Genomic DNA, 24,379 nt, shown 5'->3' on the forward strand with positions numbered 1-24,379 from the left:
GCTGCCCCAGGTCCTTCTCTGGGGTTATGGGACGTGAAAGGCAGAGGGGAGAGACTGCTGCTGGTCCTAGGGCTAGGGGGAAAGGTGGTGTCGCTTGGCGAGGATGGAGTGGTCAACATCTACATCAGATGCTTTGGTGGCGGGATGGGCGTCCTGGGCGGGAGCAAAAGGACAGCTGTCTGTCCTGAGGGAACTTGAGCTGCAAAGCAGGACACAGATGTATGAAAGGAGAAGCCTGGACGCCAGAGAATGCGTGTAACTGGAGAGAGGCCGGGCTGGGGGCTGACGAGACCAGCTCAACGGTCTATGTCCCCAGGCGGCGGCGCCCTCGGCCCTCCGCTCCGCCCGGCCACCCGGACCAGCCTCCGTCTCCCGCTCCAGCAGTTTCGGGCCCTGCCGCCCTCCGCCCTCCTCCCGCAAGCCGGCTCTACTTCTCGCGTTGGCCACGTGACGTTCCGCCCTGCGCTCGGATCACATGATTTCGTTGCTACGAGGCATGGAAGTGTTCTTCCGCGCCGACCTAGTCCCCACCTTTCGAGCCTGCTCTCCAGTCCCTATTGGTCCGCTCTCCCGAAACCTAAGCGTTCTGTGCGTCTCTGCAAACATATACTTGGTTTCTGCCCTCTATTTCGGAAGACCGTCTTCTTCCCCCGGGGTACTACTTTGTTTTGGTGTCAACGGCCGCCTTTTGCGTACCAACTATTCGTGAATAGCTATCCTTGTAATTATCTCTGCTTTCCTCTACGTTATGTCCGGAAAGAATTTGGAGGGGAGCCGAGTCTCAAATTACCGTTACGATCTCCTAGCTTTTCTTTCCTAGCTTCGTGGGGAAGGTCGGGAAATGGGTTTTCAGTTATTTTTTACGGTAGCGAAGACCAACCACCCAAATTTGCTACGTCGCTGTGTAGCCCACAAATTGATTCCAAAGTGATTACGCTGACGGCGTGGGGGTGCGGTCAGGAGGTGGTGCTAAGCGATCCGCGTTAGAGCTGCTGCGCTGGTGGCGTAGCGCAGCCCGCAGGGCGGCCCCAGATGGGCGGGGGCGGGGTTGGCGAATAGGGAAGTAGCGCAAGTCTTGGGATCGCTCCGCTGAATCCGCCTGCGCGTCGCCACCGTCGCTGCCGCCGCCCCCCGTCCCGGGCCCCCCCTCCCTGGGTTCCCTCAGCCCAGTCCGGTCCAGCCCGGTTCCCGGGAGGATGAAGTTCGTGTATAAAGAGGAGCATCCGTTCGAGAAGCGCCGCTCTGAGGGCGAGAAGATCAGAAAGAAATACCCGGACCGGGTCCCGGTGAGGACGGTAGCCAGGGCCGAGGGCGCGGGGCGCTGGTACTGACGCCACAGCCTCGGCTTGGGTCCGGAACGGGCAGCGCGGCCATCAGATTGTGGGCTGCGGTGGGGTTGGGAGCGACCCTGAAACTGCTGTCGGGGGCTGGAGGTGAAAGGAGGGGTAGTGGTGGTAGCTGGGGGCTCAGGGGTGTGGATGGGGGAGATAGACCTTGGGATTTGGGTCGGAGGCTGTAGGGAGTTTGACAGTCTGAATGTCACATGGTCATTCCCCCAGCTAGCTAGGCTTTGGAGATTGAACCCATAGCCGCCCAGACAAGTCGTCCCGTGGGGTTCAGGTAGTTGTTTGTTATGACGCCCTCCATTCAGGGACCTGGGTGGTTAGGGGAGTTGAGTCAGTGGGGTCCCGGGTCTCTACTCAGGGCTGCACCACGTGTTCAGAGACAAAGAAATGAGTCTGGGGTGTTTGGGTGCTCGGAATATTGTTGCTTGGGTTGCTGACAGGTGGAGCTGGGGGCTATAATATCAAATGTCTTCTAATTGTCATCTTCCCTTTATCAGGTGATAGTAGAAAAGGCTCCCAAAGCTCGGATAGGAGACCTGGACAAAAAGAAATACCTGGTGCCTTCTGATCTCACAGGTGGGAACCTTACCACAGTACCCGGGTTTTGCTACCTGTGGGAGGAGGCTCCACATAGCAGCTGTTATTTTGAGGGCATTTGTGATACCTGTGACTTTATCACATCTTATATTTTGGGCAGTTGGGCAGTTCTATTTCTTGATCCGGAAGCGAATTCACCTCCGAGCTGAGGATGCCTTGTTTTTCTTTGTCAACAATGTCATTCCACCCACCAGTGCCACGATGGGTCAGCTGTACCAGGTATGGCGATTGGGAAGTAGTGGTGGTTTTGGAGAGGAGTTGGAAGAGCTTGAGGGGAAGGAAGTTTTAGGTCAGCAGTTTTTGGGTTAGCTGAGTAGTCCTGGGTTGGAGGTTTGTACAGGACAGTGGGAGTAGACCGAAGGGAGAGAACAGCGTGCTGGAGCAACTGTTCTGATATGGACTCTCCCCCACCCTCCTCATTCCAGGCAGCAGAGAACAGTTTGAGGGTTTTTTTGTTTTGTTTTTTTTTTTGCCCTGGGTTGCTGCTAGAGATAATCCTCCTGTTAGGCTGCTAGGTCCTGGAACAAGTGAGGGAGAGAATTAAGGCACTGGTTTTGAGGGTCTTCAAAAATGGTTTTTGAAGAATGTGTTTTGGTTTTGGGTGGTTCAAGTAACTAAAGGCCAGATGCCTGAGCACCATTATTTTCTGCTTTCACCCCAGGAACACCATGAAGAAGACTTCTTTCTATACATTGCCTACAGCGACGAAAGTGTCTATGGCCTGTGAAGCTGCTGCGCCTGTAGTGGGGGGTCCCATTCTACATAGAAAGAGATGGCCCCCCCTTCCTTGACTTCTTCCTTCAGGACCTGTACTTCCTAATGTTTGAGGCTCTTCTCCAGACCCTCTTAACAGGGGGCTCATGGGGGAGATGGCCTCTGGTACCTCTCCTTTCTCCTGCCTTCTTTCTACCACCTTTCCCACTCTGCTTTAGACTTCTTGATTGTCGAGCTCTGTCACATCCAGTGATTGTTTTGGTTTCTGTTCCTTTTCTAACTGCCCAAGGAGCTCAGAACCCCAATACTGGTTCCCTTTCACTATCTTTTTGTGGGTAGATGGAAGGGGATGAAATTGTGGGGGGAAGGTAAGAGGCACGTCAATAAAGAGGAAACCATCAAGCTGAACTGGATTTTGCTTTGTGTTGCTACCTTCTATTGTTTTTTAGTGGTTGGTGGGAAAAAATGAGATTGGGGGGATAGTAATATATTTTGGTTTATTCCGTTGATGTTGGGCTTTTCCTTGTGCATGAAAAGGTGCTTTTGTTGTGATGGATGGGATATCCTGAGTATTGTTTCTTGAAATTCAGTTGTATATACCTGTGTATTGGGTCCTGATGTAAAAGAGTAACATTTTTACTGGGTTCTGGTGGGGAAAGTTTGAAAGTATCTGCTTTAGATAAATGCATCCAAGTTTGTTCCTTTTCGATTAAGGAAGAGATTTTGTCACTTGTCCAGACTTTGTGCGGGCATGTGGGATCTAGTGGAGTGAATCCAAAGAGGGAGAAGACTAGGAGGAGGGAATCTATTATTACCAGAAGAACTTCATCTCCCAGCAACCACTTCTCTGGCCGGAAGTGGGGCGGTCCTCCAAGGGAGAAAGAAACTGCAGAGTGAGGCAGTATGGTGGCCGAGAGTTCTAATCCCTTCTTTCCCCTTCTTATTTAGTCCCGCCCAGCCTACATTTCCCAGGAGCCTGAGCGCGCGTTTCCGCTCTACCCTCCGCTACCAATCTCCCCGCCACTCCCAGGGGGAGGGGAGTGGTTTAGTGCGCCGGCGCGAAACCGTAGCTTGTTGGGAATTGAAGTTCCCAAGGCTCATGCGGTCCCGTTCCCGCTGCCCCCAGATGGACTACAAGTCCCTTGATGCTTTGCGCGTCGGCGCCCGCGAAGGGAGGGGAGGAGGGAGTGGAAAGGAGGGAGGAGGAGGAGGAGGAGGAGGAGGGAGCAGGCGGCCGGCGGCGCGGGGGGAGGGGGCTCGGTCCGGGAGTGCGGGAGGCAGTGGTAGAGGGAGGTGGCGGCAGCGGCTAGCGGACTCGAGTCACAACTGGGGCCAGGCAGACACCTCTGTGGAGCGAGGCAGCGGGAACACCGAGCACCGGAGGCGGCACCGGGATCCCCGGCTCGGGAGGGGGCCGCCGGACCGGGAGGAGGGGAGGGGGCGATGCTGGAAGCCATGGCGGAGCCCAGTCCCGAAGGTGAGCTCTTGACCGGCACTGAGCACTCAGCCGGAGGGGGGCGGGCAAGGAATCAATTGGCAAACTTGGAGGTCGAGCCTGGAGTCCAGCGAGGGAGGTGGGGAGGGGCTCGGGGGCTGCCCCTGGAGGTGGAGGGCGACGAGTTGGGAGACCTTGGGGAAGGAGGAGTGGGAGGCTGTGCCGGGGGTAGTTGGAGACCAGATGCTGTGTGAGGCGGGTGGAGGGGGGAGTGGGAGCTGGAGATCAGCCTGGGGTTAGGGGGCGAAAGGGCCTCCGGCCAGTCGGAGCCCTGGCGCTGGGTGGCTGGGGGGTCTGGGCCGGAGAGTAGTTGAGAGAAGGTGGACGGAGTGGGGAGCCGGTTCCCCGAGGTGGGGAGTTGGTGGCGGCGGCGCCGAGCTCCCGGCAGTTGCCGCCGGAGGTGGCCGGTGTTTGTTGGAGGGCGGGGAGAGTTGCGGGGAAAGGAGAGCCCGGGTATTGTCTGCGGCAGAGGGACCTGTGCCGGGAGAGCCCGCGGGAGCGCGGAGGTGAGGAGTTTGGGGCGTGGGGCGGGGTGCGGGATCGAGCCGGCGAGTTGTGCGGCGAGTGGGGGACTCGGTCGGCGAGGGTGAAAGGCTCGGAGTTGCGTAGGGTGAGGGGCAGCGGGGGCTGCTGCGCGGGAGAGGGGAGCAGGGTGGGGGCCAGAGTGAGGGGTCCGTCGCCTCGGGACTGGGTGGCGGGTACGGGGGTGGGGGAGGCGGCGGCCGGAGAGAGCTCCGAACTGGGCCGGGGGGCCCGGCGGGGAGCCGAGCTGCTCGAGGCGGGGAGGGGCCAAAGCCCCGGATGGGGGCGGAGGGACCGCGACATTGTGGGGAGCGCGGTATGTGGGGGCAGGTGGGGCCGCGTCCGGGCGAGCGCGCCGGTCCGTCCCGGACGTGGAGCGGCGCTGGCGGCGTGAGCCTGTGTGTGGGGTGAGGGGCGCGCCGGCCTCGTGCTCGCGGAGGGCGGCCGGCGGGCGGAGGGCGGGCGGCGCGGTCCTCTCGGGTCCGGCGGGCGGCGTGCTCGGTCTCGGAGGGACGGTGCGGAGAGCGCGGCCCGGCAGGAGCTCGGACACGGGGCGCCTGTGAAGGATCGGGCGGGCCGCGGCCCGGCTCGGTCCCGGGAGCGGTACGGCGGGCGGGGCGCCGAGCGATAGGAGTAGACAAGTCTAGGGAGACCGTGGGGGGGGCGGAGCGCGAGGCCGGCGGCGGGGGGAGGGGAGGGGAGCGCCGTACCGAGGCCCCGGAGGGCGCCGCGCCGCGCCCAGGCTCCGCCCCGCGGGGCGGGCGGGGGAGCCGGGGCGGGGCGGTTCCGCAGGGGGCTGGCCGGGCTCTGGGACCCGGGCGAGCTGGGGGTGGCAGCTGGGGGTTCGCTTGGGGTCTCCCAGGTTTAGAGGTGGGGTTGTACCCAGACTCTCCTCGTGCCTTGACTCAGCTTTTATTGCTTTCGCAGACCCACCTCCGACCCTGAAGCCAGAGACTCAGGTGAGGTTCCCCTTACCTTGCAGCCCAGTATTACTATCCGACCCGCCTCTCCCCTTCCTCCCCTCTCTCCCTCCTCCCTTCTCCAGCTTCCTTATTCCTGGGTATATGCCTTTGGAAATGCCCCTCTTAAACCCCGTATGATACAACTTTCCTTCCTTCAGCCACCCGAGAAACGTCGGAGAACAATTGAGGATTTCAACAAATTCTGCAGTTTTGTCTTGGCCTATGCTGGCTACATCCCCCCCAGCAAAGAGGTAGGAACAGGAGGTCAACTGACATGAGGGTAGTGGCCCAGGACTGTAGAGGTCTGTTGAACAACTGGAGCTCTACTTACTTACAGAAGGAGCCCGTCCGAAACTGTATGTAAGACTAGGGCAATTAGAAATTCTAGTAGGAAAGCTATCTGGGGTGGGGGTGGGATTAATGGAGATAGCTGGCCTGAGCAGCAGTGAATGGCCTTGGGGTTCTGTTAATGGGAGGTGTTTTGGATAAATTTTTGGAAACTGTAAATGATAACCAATGAGGCTACACAGAAAGCTAGATAATGAGATTCTTGTTGGAGGGATACAATGTTGCAAAGGCAGTGGGAATTGGAGAAATGGCTAAAATGTAAGGGCAGAAGTAACATGGAGATGCTCATGGGAATTGGGGTGGGGATAAATTTTTGAGCACAGTGGTGATTTGATGTTTTTGGCAGGGTATTTGGGGGTAGATTAGTCCCTAGGTTTTAAGCTAGGATTGTAGAGGAACTGAGTGAGATAACACTGGGTCCCCTGCTGACCCGGGTCTTGTTCCTCTTTTAAGGAAAGTGACTGGCCAGCCTCGGGCTCCAGCTCTCCATTGCGAGGTGAGAGTGCGGCAGACAGTGATGGCTGGGACTCAGCCCCCTCAGATCTCCGAACCATCCAGACCTTTGTTAAGAAGGCAAAGTCATCCAAGAGACGGGCTGCTCAAGCAGGTCCCACCCAGCCAGGACCCCCAAGGTCCACCTTCTCTCGTCTGCAGGCCCCCGACAGTGCCACCCTGCTTGAGAAGATGAAGCTCAAGGACTCTCTCTTTGATCTAGATGGGCCCAAAATGGCATCTCCACTGTCTCCCTCATCCCTCACACATGCCTCCCGGCCCTCTGCTGCTCTCACCCCAGTACCCCTTTCCCAGGGGGACCTCTCCCAGCCTCCTCGAAAGAAGGACCGAAAGAACAGAAAGTTGGGGCCAGGAGGGGGGGCTGGCTTTGGGGTGCTTCGGAGGCCTCGGCCAGCCCCTGAGGATGGGGAAAAGAGGTCTCGAATCAAGAAGAGCAAGAAGCGGAAGTTGAAAAAGGCGGAGCGGGGGGATAGACTCCCACCTCCTGGGCCTCCCCGGGCACCTCCCAGTGATACAGACTCTGAAGAGGAGGAGGAGGAAGAGGAAGAGGAGGAGGAAGAAGAGATGGCAGCAATGGTAGGGTGTGACACCCCAGCCCCTGTGCTGCCAACACCCCCTGAGGCTCCTAGGCTCCCTGCCCCAGGGCACCCTGAAGGAGCCCCTCCCACTGACAGTGAAAGCAAGGAGGTGGGCAGCACTGAAACAAGCCAAGATGGAGATGCCAGCTCCAGTGAAGGGGAGATGCGGGTCATGGATGAGGACATCATGGTAGAGTCAGGTGAGAAGTTTGGAGTTGCCCAGGGGCAGCTGGGATGATGGGTATGGGGCTGTTGTGGATGCAGCAGCTCAGGCACAATACTAAACCAACCTTTTTTGCCCCAGGTGATGACTCGTGGGACCTGATCACGTGTTACTGCCGAAAGCCCTTTGCTGGGCGGCCCATGATTGAGTGCAGCCTCTGTGGGACATGGATCCACCTCTCCTGTGCTAAGATAAAGAAGACGAATGTCCCTGACTTCTTTTACTGCCAGAAGTGCAAGGAACTGCGGCCAGAGGCCCGGCGGTTAGGGGGGCCTCCCAAATCTGGAGAGCCCTGACATCACTGTCTCTAGGCTGGAACTTCCAAATGACAACATGACTTGGGAACTGAGCCTCGGGGTCCTCAGCCCATCCCCCGAAGCTTGGATATCGTCCCACTTCAAGGCAGGAAATCCCAAGGGAGACTCGTTTGGAAACGAGTTGTTACTCTGTTCTTCCTCCCCACCTTGTGGACTTGAAATGGGAGCCATTACAGTTGGGGGTGGGAGGCTGTCTGGGTCCCTAGACACTTAATCTCTGTCCCTTGGACCTGCCACCTCTCACTCAATGTGCCAGGGTTGGAAATGGGATGGAATGGGACAGTTGTCTATAAAACGCTAGTGTAAATACAGCACTTCCCTCCCTCATCTCTTCTCTCCATCCCCATTTATTCTACACTGGTTTTGTTTTTAATTTCGGACTTCCCCTTTTTGGGCAGGGCAGCTCAGAGGTGGAGTACCAGAGCCTGGCTGGGGGAGGAAGGAAGACAGGTGATCATTCTCCGGGTCACCTCTTGTTTTTAATAATACCGGCCCGCTGTTGGTGCGGGCGGCCTGCGTGTTGTAAATAAAGCAGAGTGGGCTCTTTGTGTTTACAGCCCTCACTGACTGTCCTCCTTGGGGGGGAGGTTTTGGAAAAGCTGGCAGAGAAGATGGCTGGAGGCGGCCCGGAAACCCACCTCTAAAGCCAGAGCTGAACAGGACCCTCTGTGTCTTGCCCAACAACTCTGTCTTCAGTTGGCTTTGCCCCATGTCATCCCCAGTCTGGAACCCCCGGAACCCCGCCCTCCCCACGCCTGCATCCCCCGTCGGACCACAGTTGCTTGGCGCCCCTGCGGGGTGGGAGTGTGCTGCCTGCCCCCTGAGGACAGAGGCCAACTTGGCCGGGGTGTTCGGAGGGCAGGGAGGGGAGTGGGGAACGGGGGCATTCGGGGGGCGGGGCCACGAGGGAGACCGTTGCTGAAAGCAGTCACGTGGTGTGGCGCCAGTCACGTGGTGTGGGCGTCGCGAGAGGGCGGGCCGGTTTGGGCCACGTGACATGGGAAGAGGTGGGCGGGGCGCTGGATGGTGTTCGCGGCGGCGGCCGAGTCCGTGGCTTCGGGTCGCGCCCCGCGGCCCGTCCCCCTTGGCCGCCACCCGCGGACCCCCGCCCTCCTCCCTCCGGCCTCTCGCACCGGGGCGGTCCGGTCCGCGCTCGCCCGTCGGTGTGCGGGTGTGCGCAGGCGCGGCGGGGGCGAGTAGCCCGGTTGGGTGGGCGGTGGAGCCGGAGAGCGCGCGGGCGAGACCATGGCGGGCGGCGGGGCCGGGGGCGGCGGCGTCGGGGAGACGAAGGTGATTTACCACCTGGATGAGGAGGAGACTCCCTATCTGGTGAAGATCCCCGTCCCCGCCGAGCGCATCACCCTCGGCGACTTCAAGAGCGTCCTGCAGCGGCCCGCGGGCGCCAAGTACTTTTTCAAGTCTATGGATCAGGATTTCGGGTGAGCGCGAGGCCTAGCCTGGGGCCGAGGGGGCTGCGCCGGGGCTGATTGGCGGTGTTGAAGGGCACGGCTTAGTCTGGGCCATGCTGGCGTTTTCTGGGCTGTAGGAGCGGACCACTGTGGTGGGAGGGATTGGCTGTCCCAGGATGGACAGACTGAAGCGCACGGAGCTGTAGGAGGAAGACTGGGCTGTGCTAAACCATGAGCCAGATTAGCGGAGATCAGGTTCTACCGGAGCGGAGTGGGGCACACTGGTTTATTCGGGGGTGTTCTGGACTGTCCTGCTGTAGATCGCTCTACCCGCTCATTCTGCGCAGTTCTGTAGCACAGATACTGTGAAATCTGATGTAGATTGGGCTCTATTGGGGCAACTTGAGACACTCCCGTCCTATGCCGGGGCTGCCGGGATTGTTTTGGGACCGTCGTCTGTACTAATGCAGAGGGTGCTGTTTGGGGATGTTGAAGGCTGGGGGTACATTGGGCCATTCTGGTCTCTATTGGATTGTATTGGTTGATCTTAGTTTGTATTGGGGCCTGGTTTTTATTGGGACACTCGGTACTCTTGGTGTCTCTGCCAATACTGACAGCTGTATGGGGATATTCTGGTATGTGTTGGTGCAGACAGCTGCGTGTGGGGACATTCTAGGCTGTGCTAGAATATATTGGGCTATCCTGGGGTAATTTGGGACATTCTGGGCTAAGCTGGGATTTTAAATAATGCAGAGTGAGCTCTTTTGTGTTTATAGTTTTGGGTAGGTACTGAACCTCAACCTCAGCGCTCTCTCTCTCCTTTTAATCTTCACTTGATGTTTTTATCGATTTGAGAGAGAGGGGAAGAGAGAGAGAAATGTTGATGTGAAAGAGAAACATCAACCGGTCGCCTTCCATATGTATCCTGACCAGGGATCCAATCTGGAACCTAGGTTATGTGCCCTGACCAGGAAGGACTCAAACCTGGAGCCTTTTGGTGCATGAGACAACGCTCCAATCAACGGAGCCACCTGGCCCGGGCTCAATCTCCAGCTCTTTTTTTGTTTCTTTTTATATTTTTATTGATTTCAGAAAGGAAAGGAGAGGGAAAAGGAGAGATAGAAACACCAATGGTGAGAGAGAATCATTGATCAGCTGCCTCCTGCACCCCCCCCTACCGGGGTTGAGCCCACAACCTGGGCATGTGTCCTTGACCAGAATCGAACCCAGGACCCTTCAGTCTGCAGGCCGACGCTCTATCCACTGAGCAAAACCAGCTAGGGCTCAACCTCAGCTCTTATAAGCAGACTGAATAGGCTGGGATAGGCTGGGTTCTAGGAGAGCCAAATCAGCTGGGCTCCATCTAGAAAGATTGTTGGCCATTGGGAAAATGGTATTGTCTGGGGAGTTACCTTGGATTTAAATCAAGGTTCTTCTATTTGTCAGCAGTGTAATTGGGCAATTTAAAAAATTTTGTGCCTGATCTCATCTGTGAAATGCAGATAGAGTAAAATGCTTAGTACAGGTGCATAGCACACATTAATTCTTGGCCAGTGGTAATTGGCAGTATTGAGTTTGACTAGTCCATAAACTAGGTTATGGTAATACAGACTGGAATCATTGGGAAGGCTGGGTTATGCTGAGACAGATTGGTATTATGTTGTGAAGAATATGACATTATGCTGGGACAGATTGGTAGTGACTGGACTGTGTTACATTGAAAGCAAATGGGATTAAGTTGGCATGTATCCAGGGGTCTAGAACCATATTAGGCTAAAAGGTTAATCAGACAGGATGTCCTATTGGGGCCGGGGGGTGGGGGGGGAGGTGTGTGTGTGTGTGTGAGAGAGAGAGAGAGAGAGAGAGAGGGAGGGAGGGAGAGAGAATGTGTATGAGATTCTGTTCAGGGCAGGGAGGCTCATAGTTCATATGTGTATTCCTTTAGCCAACAAGTATTCGTTGATGTTTGTGAAGTGTCAGGTACTTTGCTGTGTGGCCAGGACATGGTGTTGAATATAATTGATTCCACAGATAGTTGAAAAGGGGCAAGTCCAGTCCATCTCAAGGAACCCAGGGGAGATGGGACCCCCAGGGTTGGTCATTGAAGTCTGTCAGGTGGAGCAGATTGCAGTCTTGTGGCAGGTGAGGCACAGAAATGGGAAGCAGGGCCTCCCCTCCCCTTGGGAACTCAGCCTGGTGAGGAAGTGCCAGTGTTTGGTTTGATGGTTGTTTTTACTCAGGCAAAGACAGTGCACGTGGATGGCTCCCTGGAAGTGAGTTAGAGAAAACTAAAGAAAGCCTAAGAGTAGAGTCTTAGATGAGGACCAAAGACTTTTGAGGGGGAAGGTATGTGAGAAACGGTGGAGGCTGCCAGCAAGGCTCCTAAGTAAGGTTAGATAGATACTTGGGGCAACTGAGGTGACTTAGGGGGTGGCCTCTTAAATTGGACTGAGAGATCTGAGTCAGGCTCAAGGAGATCTTCGGAGCAGCACTGAGCCCCTGAGGATGAGCTGGGGCAAGAAGAAGAAATAAAGAAACAGCATTGAGTTTGTAGATATCTTAGGTGTAAGAGCGAAGTGTTTTAATGTGAGAGAAGAGGACTTAGATAGGGTGGGAGAAATTCAGCATCACATCCTTGAGCTGGATGGAGATTGGGAGAGCCCTTTTGGCTCTCTGAGCAACACCATGGTGGTCTGCAAGAACAGGTGCCTTAGGAAAGGTGGCAGAAAGGGAGCCAACTAGAAAGGGCTTGATCCATTTTCTAAGGAAGATTGGTGTGATGTGAAGCACCAGCTCTGTTCCACATAAGAAATACTGGAGCCCTAGCCGGTTTGGCTCAGTGGATAGAGCATCAGCCTGCGGACTGAAGGGTCCCGGGTTCGATTCCAGTCAAGGGCATGTACTTTGGTTTCGGGCACATCCCCAGTGGGGGGTGTGCAAGAGGCAGCTGATCAATGTTTCTCTCTCATCAACGTTTCTAGCTCTCTATCCCTCTCCCTTCCTCTCTGTAAAAAATCAATAAAATATATTAAAAAAAAAAAAAAAAAAGAAATACTGGAAACAGCACTAGTCACGAGAGCACAGGAAACCAAAATTGCATCCAAAGGTCTCAAAGGCCATGTTTTTGAAGTGAGTGTAGCTGATCTGCAGGGTAATGAAGTTGCATTTAGAAAATTCAAGCTAATTACTGAAGATGTTTAGGGCAAACCTGCCTAATTTCCATGGCATGGATCTTACCATGGAGACAAAATGTGCTCCACGGTCAGAAAATGGCAGACCATGACTGAAGCTCGTGTTGATGCCAAGACTACCGGTGGTTATTTGCTTCATCTATTCTGTGTTGTTTTTACTAAAAGACACAACAATTAGATTTGGAAGACCTCATGCTCAGCATCAACAGGTCCACCAAATCCAGAAGATGATGATGGAAATCATGACGGTAGAGGTTCAGACAGATGATTTGAAAGAAGTGGTCAGTAAATTGATTCCAGGTAGCATTAGAAAAGGCTTGCCCATCTATTTGTCTGCTCCAAGATGTCTTTGTTAGAAAGTCAAAATGCTGAAGAAGCCCGCGTTAGAGTTAGGGAAACGTCACGGTGAAGGTAGTAGTTCTGGAAAAGGTATTGAGGCTGAGACAGGTGCTAAAGTTGAATGAGCTGATGGATATGAGGCCCCAGTCCAAGAATCTGTTTAAAGGCAAATTTTTAATGGTGACAATTAAAATACCCTGTTTGTGCCCTGCCTGGTTTGGCTCAGTGGATAGAGCATCAGCCTGTGGACTGAAGGGTCCTGGGGTCAATTCCGGTCGGGGGCACATGCCCTGGTGGCCGGCTCATTCCCAGTAGGGGGCAAGTGCAGGAGCAGCTGGTCAGTGATTCTCCCTCGTCATGATGTTTCTATCTCTCTCCCTTCCTCTCTGAAATCAATAAAAAGAAAAAAAATCCTATTCGTGATTTAAAAAAAAAAAATTGGGAGAAACTTTGGGGATGGGTTTGGAGGGACCTAGTCCAGTCTCACTGCCTTTTCATCCTGGCTCTCGACAGGGTGGTGAAGGAAGAAATCTCAGATGACAATGCCCGCCTTCCCTGCTTCAACGGAAGAGTAGTCTCCTGGGTAAGGGGCCCGGCTCTGAGGGCCCAGTCCCTCCTGTATCACCAAGCTCCTTCAAGCCTTAGTCTGGCCTTGTAGCCCAACCCCTGATTAGTTGTTGGAGATCCTGGCTGTTTGCTTCCCCACCTGTTTGGAGAGCTAGTTGAAGTCCCTCATCCCTCTCTCTCTGGAGCCTCTAATGCTTCCTCCTGCTTTTTGATGCTTTTCTCCAGGCTCTGGCAGACCCTGTCCCCTTTCTAGTCCTTTCCCTCACTCCCATCTCATATGCCTCACGTCCCAGTAGATCCTTTTTTTTATCACTTGCATCCTTCTAGCTTGTGTCATCTGATAACCCTCAACCCGAGATAGCTCCCCCAGCCCAGGAGCCTCGGACAGAACTGGTGCCTCCAACCCCACCATTACCCCCTTTACCACCGGAGAGGACCAGTGGCATTGGGGACTCCAGACCTCCATCCTTCCAGTGAGTCCTTGGGATTCTTGGGCGGCGGGGGGGGGGGGCGGCAGAGGAGGAGGGAATCGAAGCCTCTTGGGCGGGGAAGCCAAGGCTTTGGAACTCTGTCCCACTGCCTCCCGTTGGCGCCATCTCTGCCCCTCTAGCCCTAATGTGTCCAGCAGCCGGGAAAATCTGGAGCCTGAGACCGAAACGGAGTCAGTAGTGTCTCTGAGGCGGGAGCGGCCTCGCAGGAGAGACAGCAGTGAGCATGGCGGTGAGGGGTCGGGCTCTGAGGCTGGGTAGACTGGAGTTTGGGAAGGGGTTGGGTCAGACCCGAGCCTTGATGAGGGTGAGGAGCAGGAGGCTTGGTGCCTGAAGTTGCCATTCATACTCAGCTGGGGGCCACAGGCCCAGTGGCCCCTCGAGGCTGGAGCGCCACTTGGCTGGGTACGAGAGTTCCTCAACCCTCATGACCAGTGAGCTGGAGAGCACCAGCCTGGGGGACTCCGACGAGGACGACACCACGAGTAGGTATGGCTCCACAGATCTCCCCCAGGGCACCAGCCCCTTCTCTTCCCTCCGGCACCTAGTCCTCTCACCTTTCTCTGCCTGCAAGTGCTCCCTCCCCCCTCCTGACAGGTTCAGCAGCTCCACGGAGCAGAGCAGTGCCTCTCGCCTCCTCAAGCGCCACCGGCGGCGGAGGAAACAGCGGCCGCCTCGCCTGGAGAGGGTGAGGGGGTCATGGGGTGACTGGATCTTGGGGAAGATGGGGACCTGGGCCTTGGCTAAGTGGGTGTGAGGGCCCAGACAATCCCAGACCTGTCCCTTTGTTGTTAAAGGCAGTCTAGTGTAGCTCCTTCCCTCTTTCCCACAGACCTCATCCTTCAGCAGCGTCACTGATTCCACCATGTCTCTCAACATCATCACAGTCACACTCAACATGGGTATGAGGGAGCCAGGGACGGGGGTTTGGGGACCTGGTCTCCAGGGCGCGGGGGTCATGTGGCTTGGGCTTCCCCTCATCACATGGACTCCTTCCACAGAGAAGTACAACTTCCTGGGCATCTCCATTGTGGGCCAAAGCAATGAGCGGGGAGACGGGGGCATCTACATCGGCTCCATCATGAAGGGGGGGGCCGTGGCTGCTGACGGGCGCATCGAGCCGGGGGACATGCTTTTGCAGGTGTGCTGGGCAGGGCACTCGGGCAGGGCTCTCGGCCTCTCCCACCCTGTCTCTGACCCACTGCCCCTCCCTTCCAGGTGAATGACATGAACTTCGAGAACATGAGCAACGACGATGCGGTACGAGTGCTGAGGGACATTGTGCATAAGCCAGGGTGAGCCTCTGAGCTGGTCTCGGGTCCTCAGTCCTCTTGTCTTGGCCTTTTCTCCTTTTTGTTTTATCATTTTAAAAAGTAGTGAAACGACATTTATGTACAAGGTGTATAAAACAAAAGATGCGCAGTATAATGAGTGATTCTAGCGTGAATGAGTACCCCTGTCACCACTGCCTAGATCATGAAGTAGAAGATTGCTGATACCCCCAAAGTTTCCCCCAGTGTCCCTTCCGGCTCCCACCCTCCTCACGGCCCCTAGGGGTAATCATGCTCCTGATTCTTTGGTCATCGCGGTGACGAAATCTTCGCTTCGCTTGATAGTTTTACCAGCCATGCATGTGCCCTTGAACAACATGCTTTAGTTTTACCTGCTTGGGGGCTTTCTCTGAATGGAAGTGTACAGTGTGTACTCTCTTGTCTGACTCAGTATGTTTCTCAGAGTTATCCAAGTTGGTGAGTCACCCTCATAGTGGATGGAGCCTTCCACCCTCATCTTCTGGGGCCCAGCTATGTCTTTTCTTCTCTCCCTCTTTCTGTCCCTCAACCCGTTCTCATTCCAGGCCTCCGTCCTCCGGAGGCCTCTCTCCACACCCTGCTTGACTGGCCTTCTCTCCCCTACAGCCCCATCGTGCTGACTGTGGCCAAGTGCTGGGATCCCTCTCCCCAGGCCTATTTCACTCTCCCCCGAAGTGAGTGATGCTCAGGAGGGCCTGCAGCGGAGAGCCTGGGCGGGCTGGGGCGGGGTCCCAAGGCTACGGGGAGTGGGTGGAGGAAGGTCAAATCAGAGTCAGGGAGGGACAGGGATAGCTCTCCGGGACTAGGAAGTGGTCATGTTGGTGGTTTTCTCTGTCCTAGATGAGCCCATCCAGCCAATTGACCCTGCTGCCTGGGTCTCACACTCGGCTGCGCTGACCGGCACCTTCCCAGCCTATCCTGGCTCCTCGTCCATGAGCACCATTACGTCAGGGTCCTCTTTGCCTGATGGTGAGCCCCTAGGCCCGCCTCATCCCCCCTTCCCAGAAGGCTGCAGTGTTGTGGTCCCCTTGCTCCTTGGGAGTGGGCTCTGCCTGATTCCCTGCTTCTCTGTCAGGCTGTGAGGGCCGAGGTCTCTCCATCCATACAGACATGGCCTCTGTGACCAAAGCCATGGCCTCTCCAGAGTCTGGACTGGAAGTTCGGGACCGCATGTGGCTCAAGATCACCATCCCTAATGCCTTTCTGGGTATGGCTGGGGCCTGGGCACGGGGCATGGGAAGAGGAGGAGGAGCCAAAGCTGGGAATGGCTCAGGCCAAGGGTGAAACAAGTCAGGGAGGATCTGAGGCCTTTTTCTGCTCGGGGTGATCCCAGGTTCGGATGTGGTCGACTGGCTCTACCATCACGTGGAGGGCTTTCCTGAGCGGCGGGAGGCCCGAAAGTACGCCAGCGGACTGCTGAAGGCTGGCCTTATCCGGCACACCGTAAACAAGATCACCTTCTCTGAGCAGTGCTATTATGTCTTTGGAGACCTCAGTGGCGGCTGTGAGGGTTGTGAGTGCCTCTCTCTAACCTCAGACTTTGCCCAGAAACCAGTTAGGGTCACTGTGGACCGATGAGCAGTATGTGCCCTGCACTAGGCCCTGCACTGGCCGATGACACAAGTAGGGGCTAACGCCCACCAGTGTTCTGCTGGACAAGCTGAGCACCAGGCACAGGCTGTCTGCTGGGGGCTAGGGCGCCTTTTCCTGAGTTGCATAAAAGCATATGGGACTTGTGGCCCTGGCTGGTTTCCTGCCCCAATAGTAGTGGCAGGTGGGGAACTTCCTGTTAGAGGCCCTTGTTGGAACCCCTGGCATGGATGGTTCTGGGGAAACGGTTCACAGTTCCTCTTCATTCAACGTCTTGGCGTCCTGGCCCTTTGAAGCAGTGACTTAGTCTCTTCTCTTTCCAGACCTAGTCAATCTGTCTCTGAATGACAATGACGGCTCCAGTGGGGCTTCGGACCAGGACACCTTGGCTCCTCTGCCTGGGGCCACCCCTTGGCCCCTGCTGCACACCTTCCCCTACCAGTACCCAGCCCCGCACCCGTACAGCCCCCAGCCCCCACCCTACCATGAGCTCTCATCCTACACTTACGGTGGAGGCAGTGCCAGCAGCCAGCACAGTGAAGGTAAGTAACTGCCAGGCACCAATATAGTTGTGGGTGGGGGACGGGGGGACACCAGGGAGGAGAGGCAGAGGCAGGGGCTGGGGAGGCTGAGGGGCCTTGGGCCTGGGCTCAGTTGCCCCCTTACCCTCTCCCCCAACAGGGAGCCGGAGCAGTGGGTCCACACGAAGCGATGGGGGTGCAGGGCGCCCAGGGAGGCCTGAGGAGCGGGCCCCTGAGTCCAAGTCTGGCAGTGGCAGTGAGTCAGAGCCCTCCAGCCGCGGGGGCAGCCTTCGGCGGGGTGGGGAACCTGGTGGGACTGGTGATGGGGGCCCTCCCCCTTCCAGGAGCTCATCAGGAGGTGCTCCCAATCTCCGAACCCACCCAGGGCTTCATCCCTATGGACCACCCCCTGGTATGGCCCTTCCCTATAATCCCATGATGGTGGTCATGATGCCCCCACCTCCCCCACCTGTCCCTCCAGCAGTGCAGCCCCCGGGGGCCCCTCCAGTCAGAGACCTCGGCTCAGTGCCCCCAGAGCTGACAGCCAGCCGCCAAAGCTTCCACATGGCCATGGGCAACCCCAGTGAGTTCTTTGTGGATGTCATGTAGAGCCAACAGTGCGCCATGTTGGAGCTCTACCCCTGGCCTGTCTAGTCAGTGCCTGGTGCTCCTGTCCTGTGATTGGGTGTCTTGTCAGGCGTGTTCACTACTCCTCTGTGGTGCCTGGGTGCCTGGGCTCAGCCTGTCCTGTGGCTGCTGCCTACTGTGAGGTTACCACTGTGACTCTTACCAGCAGTGCCTGGTTCCTCCCCTTTCCCTCAGGGGTGTACAAGGGACCTTTGGTTATTTTTAGTATTGTTTTTTTTTGTACGCTTTTTGGGGGGTTAAAATAGATTTTTCTACATATTTTAGACTATTTTTTTAGTAGATATTTCCTCTTTTATATGAAGAATCCCTATGTCCCGGCCCTTCTTTTAACCCCCAAATGTGACCTCATCCAGTCACCTCTGTCCTGCTACCCTGGGAGGAAGAGGGGGGGTTGGTCACCCTTGACAGCAGTCAAAGAAAGCTGGGGTATCTGGTATTTGGGGGCCAATGTAGCTGCATTTGTTATTCTATTTATTTTAGTCACTTGTATAAAACACCAAATAAAGCAATAGGGGCAAACTCCCTACGCCTTTGGCTCCTTTTTTTGGGAGGGAGGCAGGCAGCGAGGAAAAGGACTCAGACACAGTAGCAAAGCATGACTTTATTTGTAAGGCAGCGAATGCTCCCTCTGAGAGCAGGCACAGTCCTGGAGTAAGGCCCTTCAAGGGAGAACCAGGGCCCACAGAAAAGGGGCCTAGGCTTTGGCTTAAGGCACACCCTGGCTCTGGCTGGGCGTATTCAGAAGCCAAGGGGGTTGCTGGTGACCACGCCACCCTGCTCCACCAAGGCCTTGGAGATGCTTTTGAAGTTGCGGAAGAGCTCCTGCTGGTGGGGGTCAGACTGCAGAGCAGCCATGTTCTTCTGGATCCGGGCTGCAGCCTGGGGACAGGGAAGGGGGTGTTCGGGACTGTGCCTTGGGCCCCCCACCTGCTCTTGGCAACCCCGAATCTCACCTCAATGCACCAGCTGTCGCAGAGCATTTTCTCATGCTGGGCTGTGGGGTGGCCCTCACTCAGGGATCGGGAAGCCCTGGTGGGAAGCAGGAGACAAAAATTCAGGGCTGTGACCCTGGCCCAGGACCCCCTTGCAGCCCAGGCCTCCCACACTGCCTCCTGACCTGGAAAGAACCACCACCATGGCATAGAGGTCAATGGCACTGTCTGCCAGACGCTGCAGCACAAACTGTTCATCTGTCAGGTAGATGGGATGGGGGGAGGGGTGTTAGTCGGAGGGAGAGGAAAAGGGGGGAGGGGTGGGTATGGGGTAGGTCTCACTCACTGACAATATCCTTCTTGTGTTTTATCAGCTTGGCCTCCACCACAGTGGCAAACTGCTCCAGGGCTTGTGTTGCCTGAAGAGATGAGGAAGGTGCCCAGGGCTCAGAGGGGGCACAGCCCCATCAGCTCTGGAGGCAGGCTGTCTCCCACCCACTCAAGCGTTGACTCCTTACCAGTTCACCACTCCGATTCAAATCCGGATGGATGACGCCACTGAGACTCAGGCCACTGCCCAGCCCTGCCCGCCTTAGAGGAAAGGGGAAAGTGATTGGTTAGTTGCCATACACTTACACTAACCTGCCCTACCCTGGCCCCAAAGCTTACCGCCTCAGCTGTTTGCCCGCCTCTCCTAGCAGCAGGCCGGCATTCCCCAAAGGATTCTTCAAAGCTTTGCCAAGCCCAGAGAGTTCCTTTCCTTTGTCCTGTGGGCAGGAGGGTACAACCGTCAGGGTTCCGTCTTCCCCACCTCCTCCCCTCAGTTCTCCTCCTCCTTACCATGCAGCCCTGCAGAGCCACAAACAGCCGAAGAATATCATTCGTTCCCTCAAAGATCCGAAAGATGCGAAGATCCCGGAGCACACGCTCTACTCCAGGCTCCTAGCACAGGGAGAGATAAATCACATGCCTGATGAGTGAGACGTGCCTGCCTCCTCCTCCCAGCCCAACTGCAGCTCCCAAGGGCAGAGAACCCTCCCGTACCTTCATGAAGCCCATGCCCCCCATGATCTGGATGCACTCGTCTGTCACCTGCCAGGCTGCCTCCTAGGGACAGAACCATAGAAGGTTGCTTTTGGAGCTGAGCTCCCGAACTAGGCTCCCCCTCCCTGCAGCCTGAAGCCTCACCGAGCCAAAGATCTTGCTGATGGCGGCCTCGATCTGGAAGTCCTTGGACCCCTGGTCCATGTTGGCACTCACCATGTAAGCCATGGACTGAGGTTGCGTGGTTGGAACATGAGAACAAAAAGGGCTGCATTAGATTTGACCTGATCATCCACATCTCCAAGACCAAATCTGCCCCAGCTCCTGCAGCCCTTGCCTTCACCTTCTAACTCCACGTGTCAGGCATGTTGAAATATTTGGTTCCCTGAGTTAGTTCATCAGGGGATTCTAGGAATCTGACTTCTTGAAAGGGGTGAAGAGGTAAGTGTGGGTGTGGGGGTAGAATAAACTTCAGGTCCCTCTGGAAAGCACCTCAGCAGAACAGCATGGCTCCCCCCTTCTGCAGCAGCTGAGCTGACTATGCCTCCCCGCATCCCCTAGGGCATTGGTGTAAAGCTGGAGACCCACTGCCCCAGGTGCTGCTGGGGGTTGTAGTCTGACCCGACTGAGAAGGCCACAGGAAAGGAACATGGGGAGGACGCTTCACCTCTGTCACATACTGCAGCATAGCCATCCGGGCCAGCTTCTCCTGGATCAGCCCGAAGTTGTGAATTTTCTCCCCAAACTGGGTACGATTAGCAGCATGATCCACCTGGAAGAGAGCACCTGTGTCCCACTGTGGTTCTCTAGTCCTCCCAGGAGAGGGGCTGGGCTGGGCTTTGGCCACAGCCAAGGAGAGTACAGTGTAGGCTAGATGGAGACCTAAGTGATCAGGTCTGGAGCTGCTGGTGGGGGAGGGGTCTCTGCAAGGGAACAGGGACATATAGGAAGGGGGACAATGTGACTTAGATTTGGGCTATCTAGGGACTCAAGCAGGGTACTCACCGCCTTAGCAATGATGCCCTTCATGGTGCCTGCAAGAGCCGCCGCCATGCCAAACCTTCCATTGTTGAGAATGTGCATGGCGACCTTGAAGCCACCCCCCACCTCGCCCAGCACATTCTCTGATGGCACTCGGACTCCATCAAAGTACACTTCCGCCGTGTTCGAAGCCTTGATGCCCATTTTCTTCTCAGGGGGCCCACTGTGATAGGGCAGAGCAGAAGTGTGTTCAACAAGTTGTAGGGAAAACTGCCCCTTCGTTTCTTATCAACCAGGGAGGAACTACAACTCATAGCCTGTACACAAGTTCCCTGCATGTCCAGAGGGCTGAGGAGGTCTGGCCCTGTCCTGCCCTGTGCTGGGCTCATTGGTTGCTGGAGCTAAAGCTTTAGATCAGTTTCATACGTTTTAGTCCCAAAGGAACACTCTCTCCAGCTGTGTTGGCTTCTACACACATTCCCAGGTGCCCTGTAACAGCCATTTGCCCCAGAGCTCGGTACTGCCCTCCCTGGCTCAACCTTTTTCTTCCTCCCCAAACCCACTCACTGGGTAACACCTCCAAAGCTCCTCTCCACCACAAAAGCTGTGATCTTCTCCTTCACGGCTCCCGTGGCTGCATCGGTAACTGGTGTCTTGGCAAAGACGGTGAAGATTTCTGCCAAGCCCCCATTACTGTGGAGAGAGAGGGCAGTCAGGGCATGGAGGACAGAGCAGTGTGGCCTGGAATGGGCAGAGGAGGGGAGAAATGGGAGGAAGATTGCCTGATCCAAATCTTGCTTCCATTGAGGGTAAAATATTTTCCACAGGGACTGGGCACAGCTGAGGTTCGGATGGAGGCGGCATCTGAGCCACTGGAGGGCTCAGTTAGACAGAAAGCTGCTATAGTCTCTCCTGTTGGGCAGAAAGCTCCTTTACACTGAGCCCATCGCGGGTATGATGGGCACTGAAGGTCCTCAGTGCCCCCCGCCCCCAAGTTACCCCTTAACACCTCAGGGTATATTCAGTTTCTTCCCCTTCCCCTACCAGCACCCTGTCATGCCTTCCCCAAATCTCCCTCAACCAACATGCCAAACTTTGTGGTGGCCTAATTTCGTCAAGCCCAAGACACCCCTAATCCCTGGGGCTACAAGACCTGCCTTACCTGATGCCAGTTTGGGGAGGTATTTTTCTTTCTGGGCCTTCGTGCCAAAGAGCAGGATGCCTTTGAAACCAATGCTCTGGTGGGCCCCCAGGGTGATGCCCACACCAAGGTCATGCATGCCCACGATCTCCACCAATCTGGCGTACTGGAGAGGAAGCAGGCTGTAACTGGTGGGCAGAGCCCGACCTGGGCATTCCCAGAGAAGGGAAGTGGGACCATGGCAGGGAAGGACACTGGCTGGCGGGTGTCCAGTCCAGGTCGTGATGGCTTCCTATCCTGTCAGGTAGTCCCCACTTTCACGAGATTCACTAGGATTTGGGAACCTGGGTGGGGGTCCATGGCCCTAGGGGACTGTATGCAGTTCAGTGATGTGTCTGGAGGGGGTGTGTACATATCTTGAGAGTCCATATCCCGCAGGTCCCAGGGCAGGGACTGGGCAGACTAGCCCCAGGATGAAGGAGCTGAACCTGCCAAGCTGAGTAGACCACAGACCTGGATGCTGGGAAGTAGCTGCGGGGCTCTCACCTGGGTGTTGCAGAGGCCCACGCCACCCAGTTCACTGGGCACTTGCAGACCAAAGGCGCCCAGCTCCTTGAGGCCCTGAATGGTGGCCTCCTCCACCTTCTCCAGCATGTCATTCTTGGCAGGATCGTTCACCTCCTGGGAAGGCACAGGATCCCGCATGCAGGCTCCTTTAAAGGTCCGAACACCGCTCCCACCCCACAGGGACCAAGCCCGCGATTCCCCAGGCCCAGGTTATTTCTTACCTCGAAGAAACGGGACACAGGCCCCACCAGCTCTTTGAGAAACTGTGTCTGCTCCTCGTTGAGCACTGCGGGGGCAGCAGAGACAGGCCGGGCCAGGTGATCAGGGGAACCTGCCCCGCCCCCGCCCGCTCGGACTTGCCCTGCCCTTACCTGACGGGTAGGGGAACACCTGCTCTGTGGTGAGCTGGCCCTTGAACATGCCCACAGCAAAGGACTTAGATTCCTGCCACAGGGGAAGGAGGAGGTTTCAGGGAGCTGGCTGCCGGGGTGGCCCCTGGGCCCGGCCCGCCCCGCCCCTGGCGGCTTAGATCGGGGCCACATACCGCCTTGGCCGCTTTCTCCCCGGTCGAAGCCTCAGAGGAGAGCGAATCGGACTTGTCCAGAACCGCCTGGGGAAAGGGATAGTCAACGCGCTGGGGAAGGGTCTGCCGAAATGCCAAGGAGAGCGGAGGGGCAGAGCGAGGTGCCCGGAAGGGCAGACCCGGCGACCTCTCACCTACTTTCATGCCAGGGCACCCTGGCCCGCCCTTTCCCCTACTTTCGCTGCCAGAGCGGTCAGCGGGTCACTGCACCGAGAGGGAGACCCCTGTCGGCGGCGGCAGGGAGGTGGGGGCCCGGACGGTCGCCCACCCCAAGGCCACCGTCGCTTTCTTACCTGAGCGGCCCCACTGGCATAGGGTCGTTGGGCCGGGCCGGGCCGGGGGTGCCCCAGGATGGCACAGGGCCGTGCGCTGTGGGGGGTGGAGGGTCAGTCCTGGCCCAGCCCCCGGGCCCGCCGCCCCCATCCCTCCGGGCATACACACACCTTCCGCCCCCCAACCTCAGCAGCTGCCGCCCCACGCTCGGGGCCCTCCTCGCCGCCTGCATCTCTGAACCGCCTTCCTTAGCCGCCGCTGCCCTGAGCGCTGACCTCGCGCTCTGGTTCTGTCTGCGAAAGCCAGGGTCCTACCACCTCTGACTCATTCTCCACAATGCACCGGGAGGTGGGCGTGGCTTCCGGCCCCCGGGGCATGCTGGGAGCTGTAGTTTCGGAGCCCCCCAGCCCTGCATTCTGGTTGACCTAGGGGTGATCTCCAAACGTCCCTTCTCTCCCCCAAACTCCTTCCTGCCACCTGTCCGAACTAGAGTGTAGCCCTCGGAAGGCGTGATCGGTTAGGCCGGGACTGAAGACGGAGGAGCTTAGCAGCTGCAGCCAGAGGGATGGAGGGTGGGCTGAAAGGAGCACTTACAGGTGGGTTAGAAAGGAGAGGCGGGGAGAGAGAAGTGTAAGCCAGATGCCAGAGACAGAGGCATGGAAGGATGACTCTTCGGTCTCCCTGGTGAAATTTACAAAAGGGAGGAAAATGGCGGGGTGGGGGACTCCAGCTGGGGTGTGAGTGTCCCAAGCACATTCTCCTGAGACCTAGGAGGTTCACTAATTTGCGAAACACCAACATTTTCACAGTAGGAAGGACTTCCTCTTCCCTCCTGGGGTTCACTGCCTCCCCCTTAGGCCTCTGAGACCTTCCTCAACACCTACCTCTCTGCACCTGCCTTCTGTTTCCTCCTGAGACGTGCTCAGGCCAGACCTGTGGGCAGATGGAGCTCTCCAGGCGTGAGAGGAACTGCAGGGATCCTCATGTCTCTTCCCTCTCCCACACTTCTCTAGCTCTGGGTCAAGAAGTCCCAGTGGCCCTGGCCAGTGTAGCTCAGTTGGTTGGACCAAAGGGTAGTGAGTTTGATTCCCAGTCAGGGTGTGGGAGGAGGCCCATTGATGTTTCTCACACTGATCTCTCTCTCTCTCTCTCTCCCTCGCTCTAAAAATTAAGTTTAAAA

General features: G+C 56.7%; 4 protein-coding genes and 1 pseudogene across 6 annotated transcripts; 4 read left to right on the forward strand and 1 right to left on the reverse strand.

Moving 5' to 3' along the window:
- Window positions 1-1,073: 1,073 nt before the first annotated feature.
- On the forward strand, window positions 1,074-3,065 carry GABARAP (GABA type A receptor-associated protein). The gene is made up of 4 exons (XM_070395182.1): window positions 1,074-1,286; window positions 1,844-1,922; window positions 2,044-2,162; window positions 2,605-3,065. Exons 1-4 carry the CDS (start codon window positions 1,197-1,199, stop codon window positions 2,668-2,670), a joined length of 354 nt encoding a protein of 117 aa, XP_070251283.1. The 5' UTR covers window positions 1,074-1,196; the 3' UTR covers window positions 2,671-3,065.
- Window positions 3,066-3,923: 858 nt separating this feature from the next.
- PHF23 (PHD finger protein 23) lies at window positions 3,924-8,178 on the forward strand. The gene is made up of 5 exons (XM_070393969.1): window positions 3,924-4,134; window positions 5,602-5,633; window positions 5,795-5,887; window positions 6,438-7,275; window positions 7,380-8,178. Exons 1-5 carry the CDS (start codon window positions 4,101-4,103, stop codon window positions 7,592-7,594), a joined length of 1,212 nt encoding a protein of 403 aa, XP_070250070.1. The 5' UTR covers window positions 3,924-4,100; the 3' UTR covers window positions 7,595-8,178.
- A 470-nt stretch (window positions 8,179-8,648) lies between these two features.
- Window positions 8,649-18,711, forward strand: DVL2 (dishevelled segment polarity protein 2). 2 transcript variants are annotated; one of them, XM_070395170.1, is made up of 15 exons: window positions 8,649-9,054; window positions 13,068-13,137; window positions 13,449-13,594; window positions 13,732-13,841; window positions 13,963-14,098; window positions 14,207-14,297; window positions 14,442-14,511; window positions 14,611-14,750; window positions 14,828-14,904; window positions 15,526-15,593; window positions 15,760-15,888; window positions 15,995-16,126; window positions 16,253-16,432; window positions 16,833-17,051; window positions 17,191-18,711. In XM_070395170.1, exons 1-15 carry the CDS (start codon window positions 8,861-8,863, stop codon window positions 17,637-17,639), a joined length of 2,211 nt encoding a protein of 736 aa, XP_070251271.1. In that variant the 5' UTR covers window positions 8,649-8,860; the 3' UTR covers window positions 17,640-18,711. The 2 variants fall into 2 exon arrangements, with proteins under 2 accessions (XP_070251271.1, XP_070251272.1); XM_070395171.1 differs by having other exon boundaries at window positions 13,732-13,829.
- Window positions 10,944-12,718, forward strand: LOC138994900 (small ribosomal subunit protein eS1-like; annotated as a pseudogene).
- On the reverse strand, window positions 18,262-23,510 carry ACADVL (acyl-CoA dehydrogenase very long chain). 2 transcript variants are annotated; one of them, XM_070395173.1, is made up of 20 exons: window positions 23,385-23,510; window positions 23,220-23,295; window positions 22,888-22,953; window positions 22,715-22,787; window positions 22,565-22,629; window positions 22,323-22,457; window positions 21,798-21,942; window positions 21,418-21,547; window positions 21,203-21,328; window positions 20,660-20,858; window positions 20,322-20,426; window positions 19,799-19,885; window positions 19,655-19,717; window positions 19,451-19,552; window positions 19,280-19,377; window positions 19,129-19,201; window positions 18,957-19,029; window positions 18,796-18,868; window positions 18,632-18,707; window positions 18,262-18,557 (listed from the first exon to the last, which is right to left on the reverse strand). In XM_070395173.1, the coding sequence occupies exons 1-20, from the start codon at window positions 23,429-23,431 to the stop codon at window positions 18,417-18,419; spliced, it is 1,953 nt and encodes a 650-aa protein (XP_070251274.1). In that variant the 5' UTR covers window positions 23,432-23,510; the 3' UTR covers window positions 18,262-18,416. The 2 variants fall into 2 exon arrangements, with proteins under 2 accessions (XP_070251274.1, XP_070251273.1); XM_070395172.1 differs by having other exon boundaries at window positions 23,370-23,510.
- Window positions 23,511-24,379: the final 869 nt, after the last annotated feature.

The sequence above is a fragment of the Myotis yumanensis genome, unplaced genomic scaffold (assembly GCF_028538775.1).
Source record: "Myotis yumanensis isolate MYYU_CA2020_CCGP unplaced genomic scaffold, mMyoYum1.0.hap1 SCAF_16, whole genome shotgun sequence".
Taxonomy (NCBI): Eukaryota; Metazoa; Chordata; class Mammalia; order Chiroptera; family Vespertilionidae; genus Myotis; species Myotis yumanensis.

Coding starts and splice junctions, on each gene's coding strand:
- GABARAP (XM_070395182.1), top strand. CDS start 1,197: ATGAAGTTCGTGTATAAAGAGGAGCATCCGTTCGAGAAGCGCCGCTCT. Junction 1,287..1,843: donor AATACCCGGACCGGGTCCCG/GTGAGGACGGTA, acceptor TCCCTTTATCAG/GTGATAGTAGAAAAGGCTCC. Junction 2,163..2,604: donor CGATGGGTCAGCTGTACCAG/GTATGGCGATTG, acceptor CTTTCACCCCAG/GAACACCATGAAGAAGACTT.
- DVL2 (XM_070395170.1), top strand. CDS start 8,861: ATGGCGGGCGGCGGGGCCGGGGGCGGCGGCGTCGGGGAGACGAAGGTG. Junction 13,138..13,448: donor ACGGAAGAGTAGTCTCCTGG/GTAAGGGGCCCG, acceptor GCATCCTTCTAG/CTTGTGTCATCTGATAACCC. Junction 13,595..13,731: donor TCCAGACCTCCATCCTTCCA/GTGAGTCCTTGG, acceptor CTGCCCCTCTAG/CCCTAATGTGTCCAGCAGCC.
- PHF23 (XM_070393969.1), top strand. CDS start 4,101: ATGCTGGAAGCCATGGCGGAGCCCAGTCCCGAAG. Junction 4,135..5,601: donor GGCGGAGCCCAGTCCCGAAG/GTGAGCTCTTGA, acceptor TTGCTTTCGCAG/ACCCACCTCCGACCCTGAAG. Junction 5,888..6,437: donor ACATCCCCCCCAGCAAAGAG/GTAGGAACAGGA, acceptor TCCTCTTTTAAG/GAAAGTGACTGGCCAGCCTC.
- ACADVL (XM_070395172.1), bottom strand. CDS start 23,431: ATGCAGGCGGCGAGGAGGGCCCCGAGCGTGGGGCGGCAGCTGCTGAGG. Junction 21,329..21,417: donor GGAAGCAAGATTTGGATCAG/GCAATCTTCCTC, acceptor CTCTCTCCACAG/TAATGGGGGCTTGGCAGAAA. Junction 19,378..19,450: donor TGGCTCTGCAGGGCTGCATG/GTAAGGAGGAGG, acceptor TCCTGCCCACAG/GACAAAGGAAAGGAACTCTC.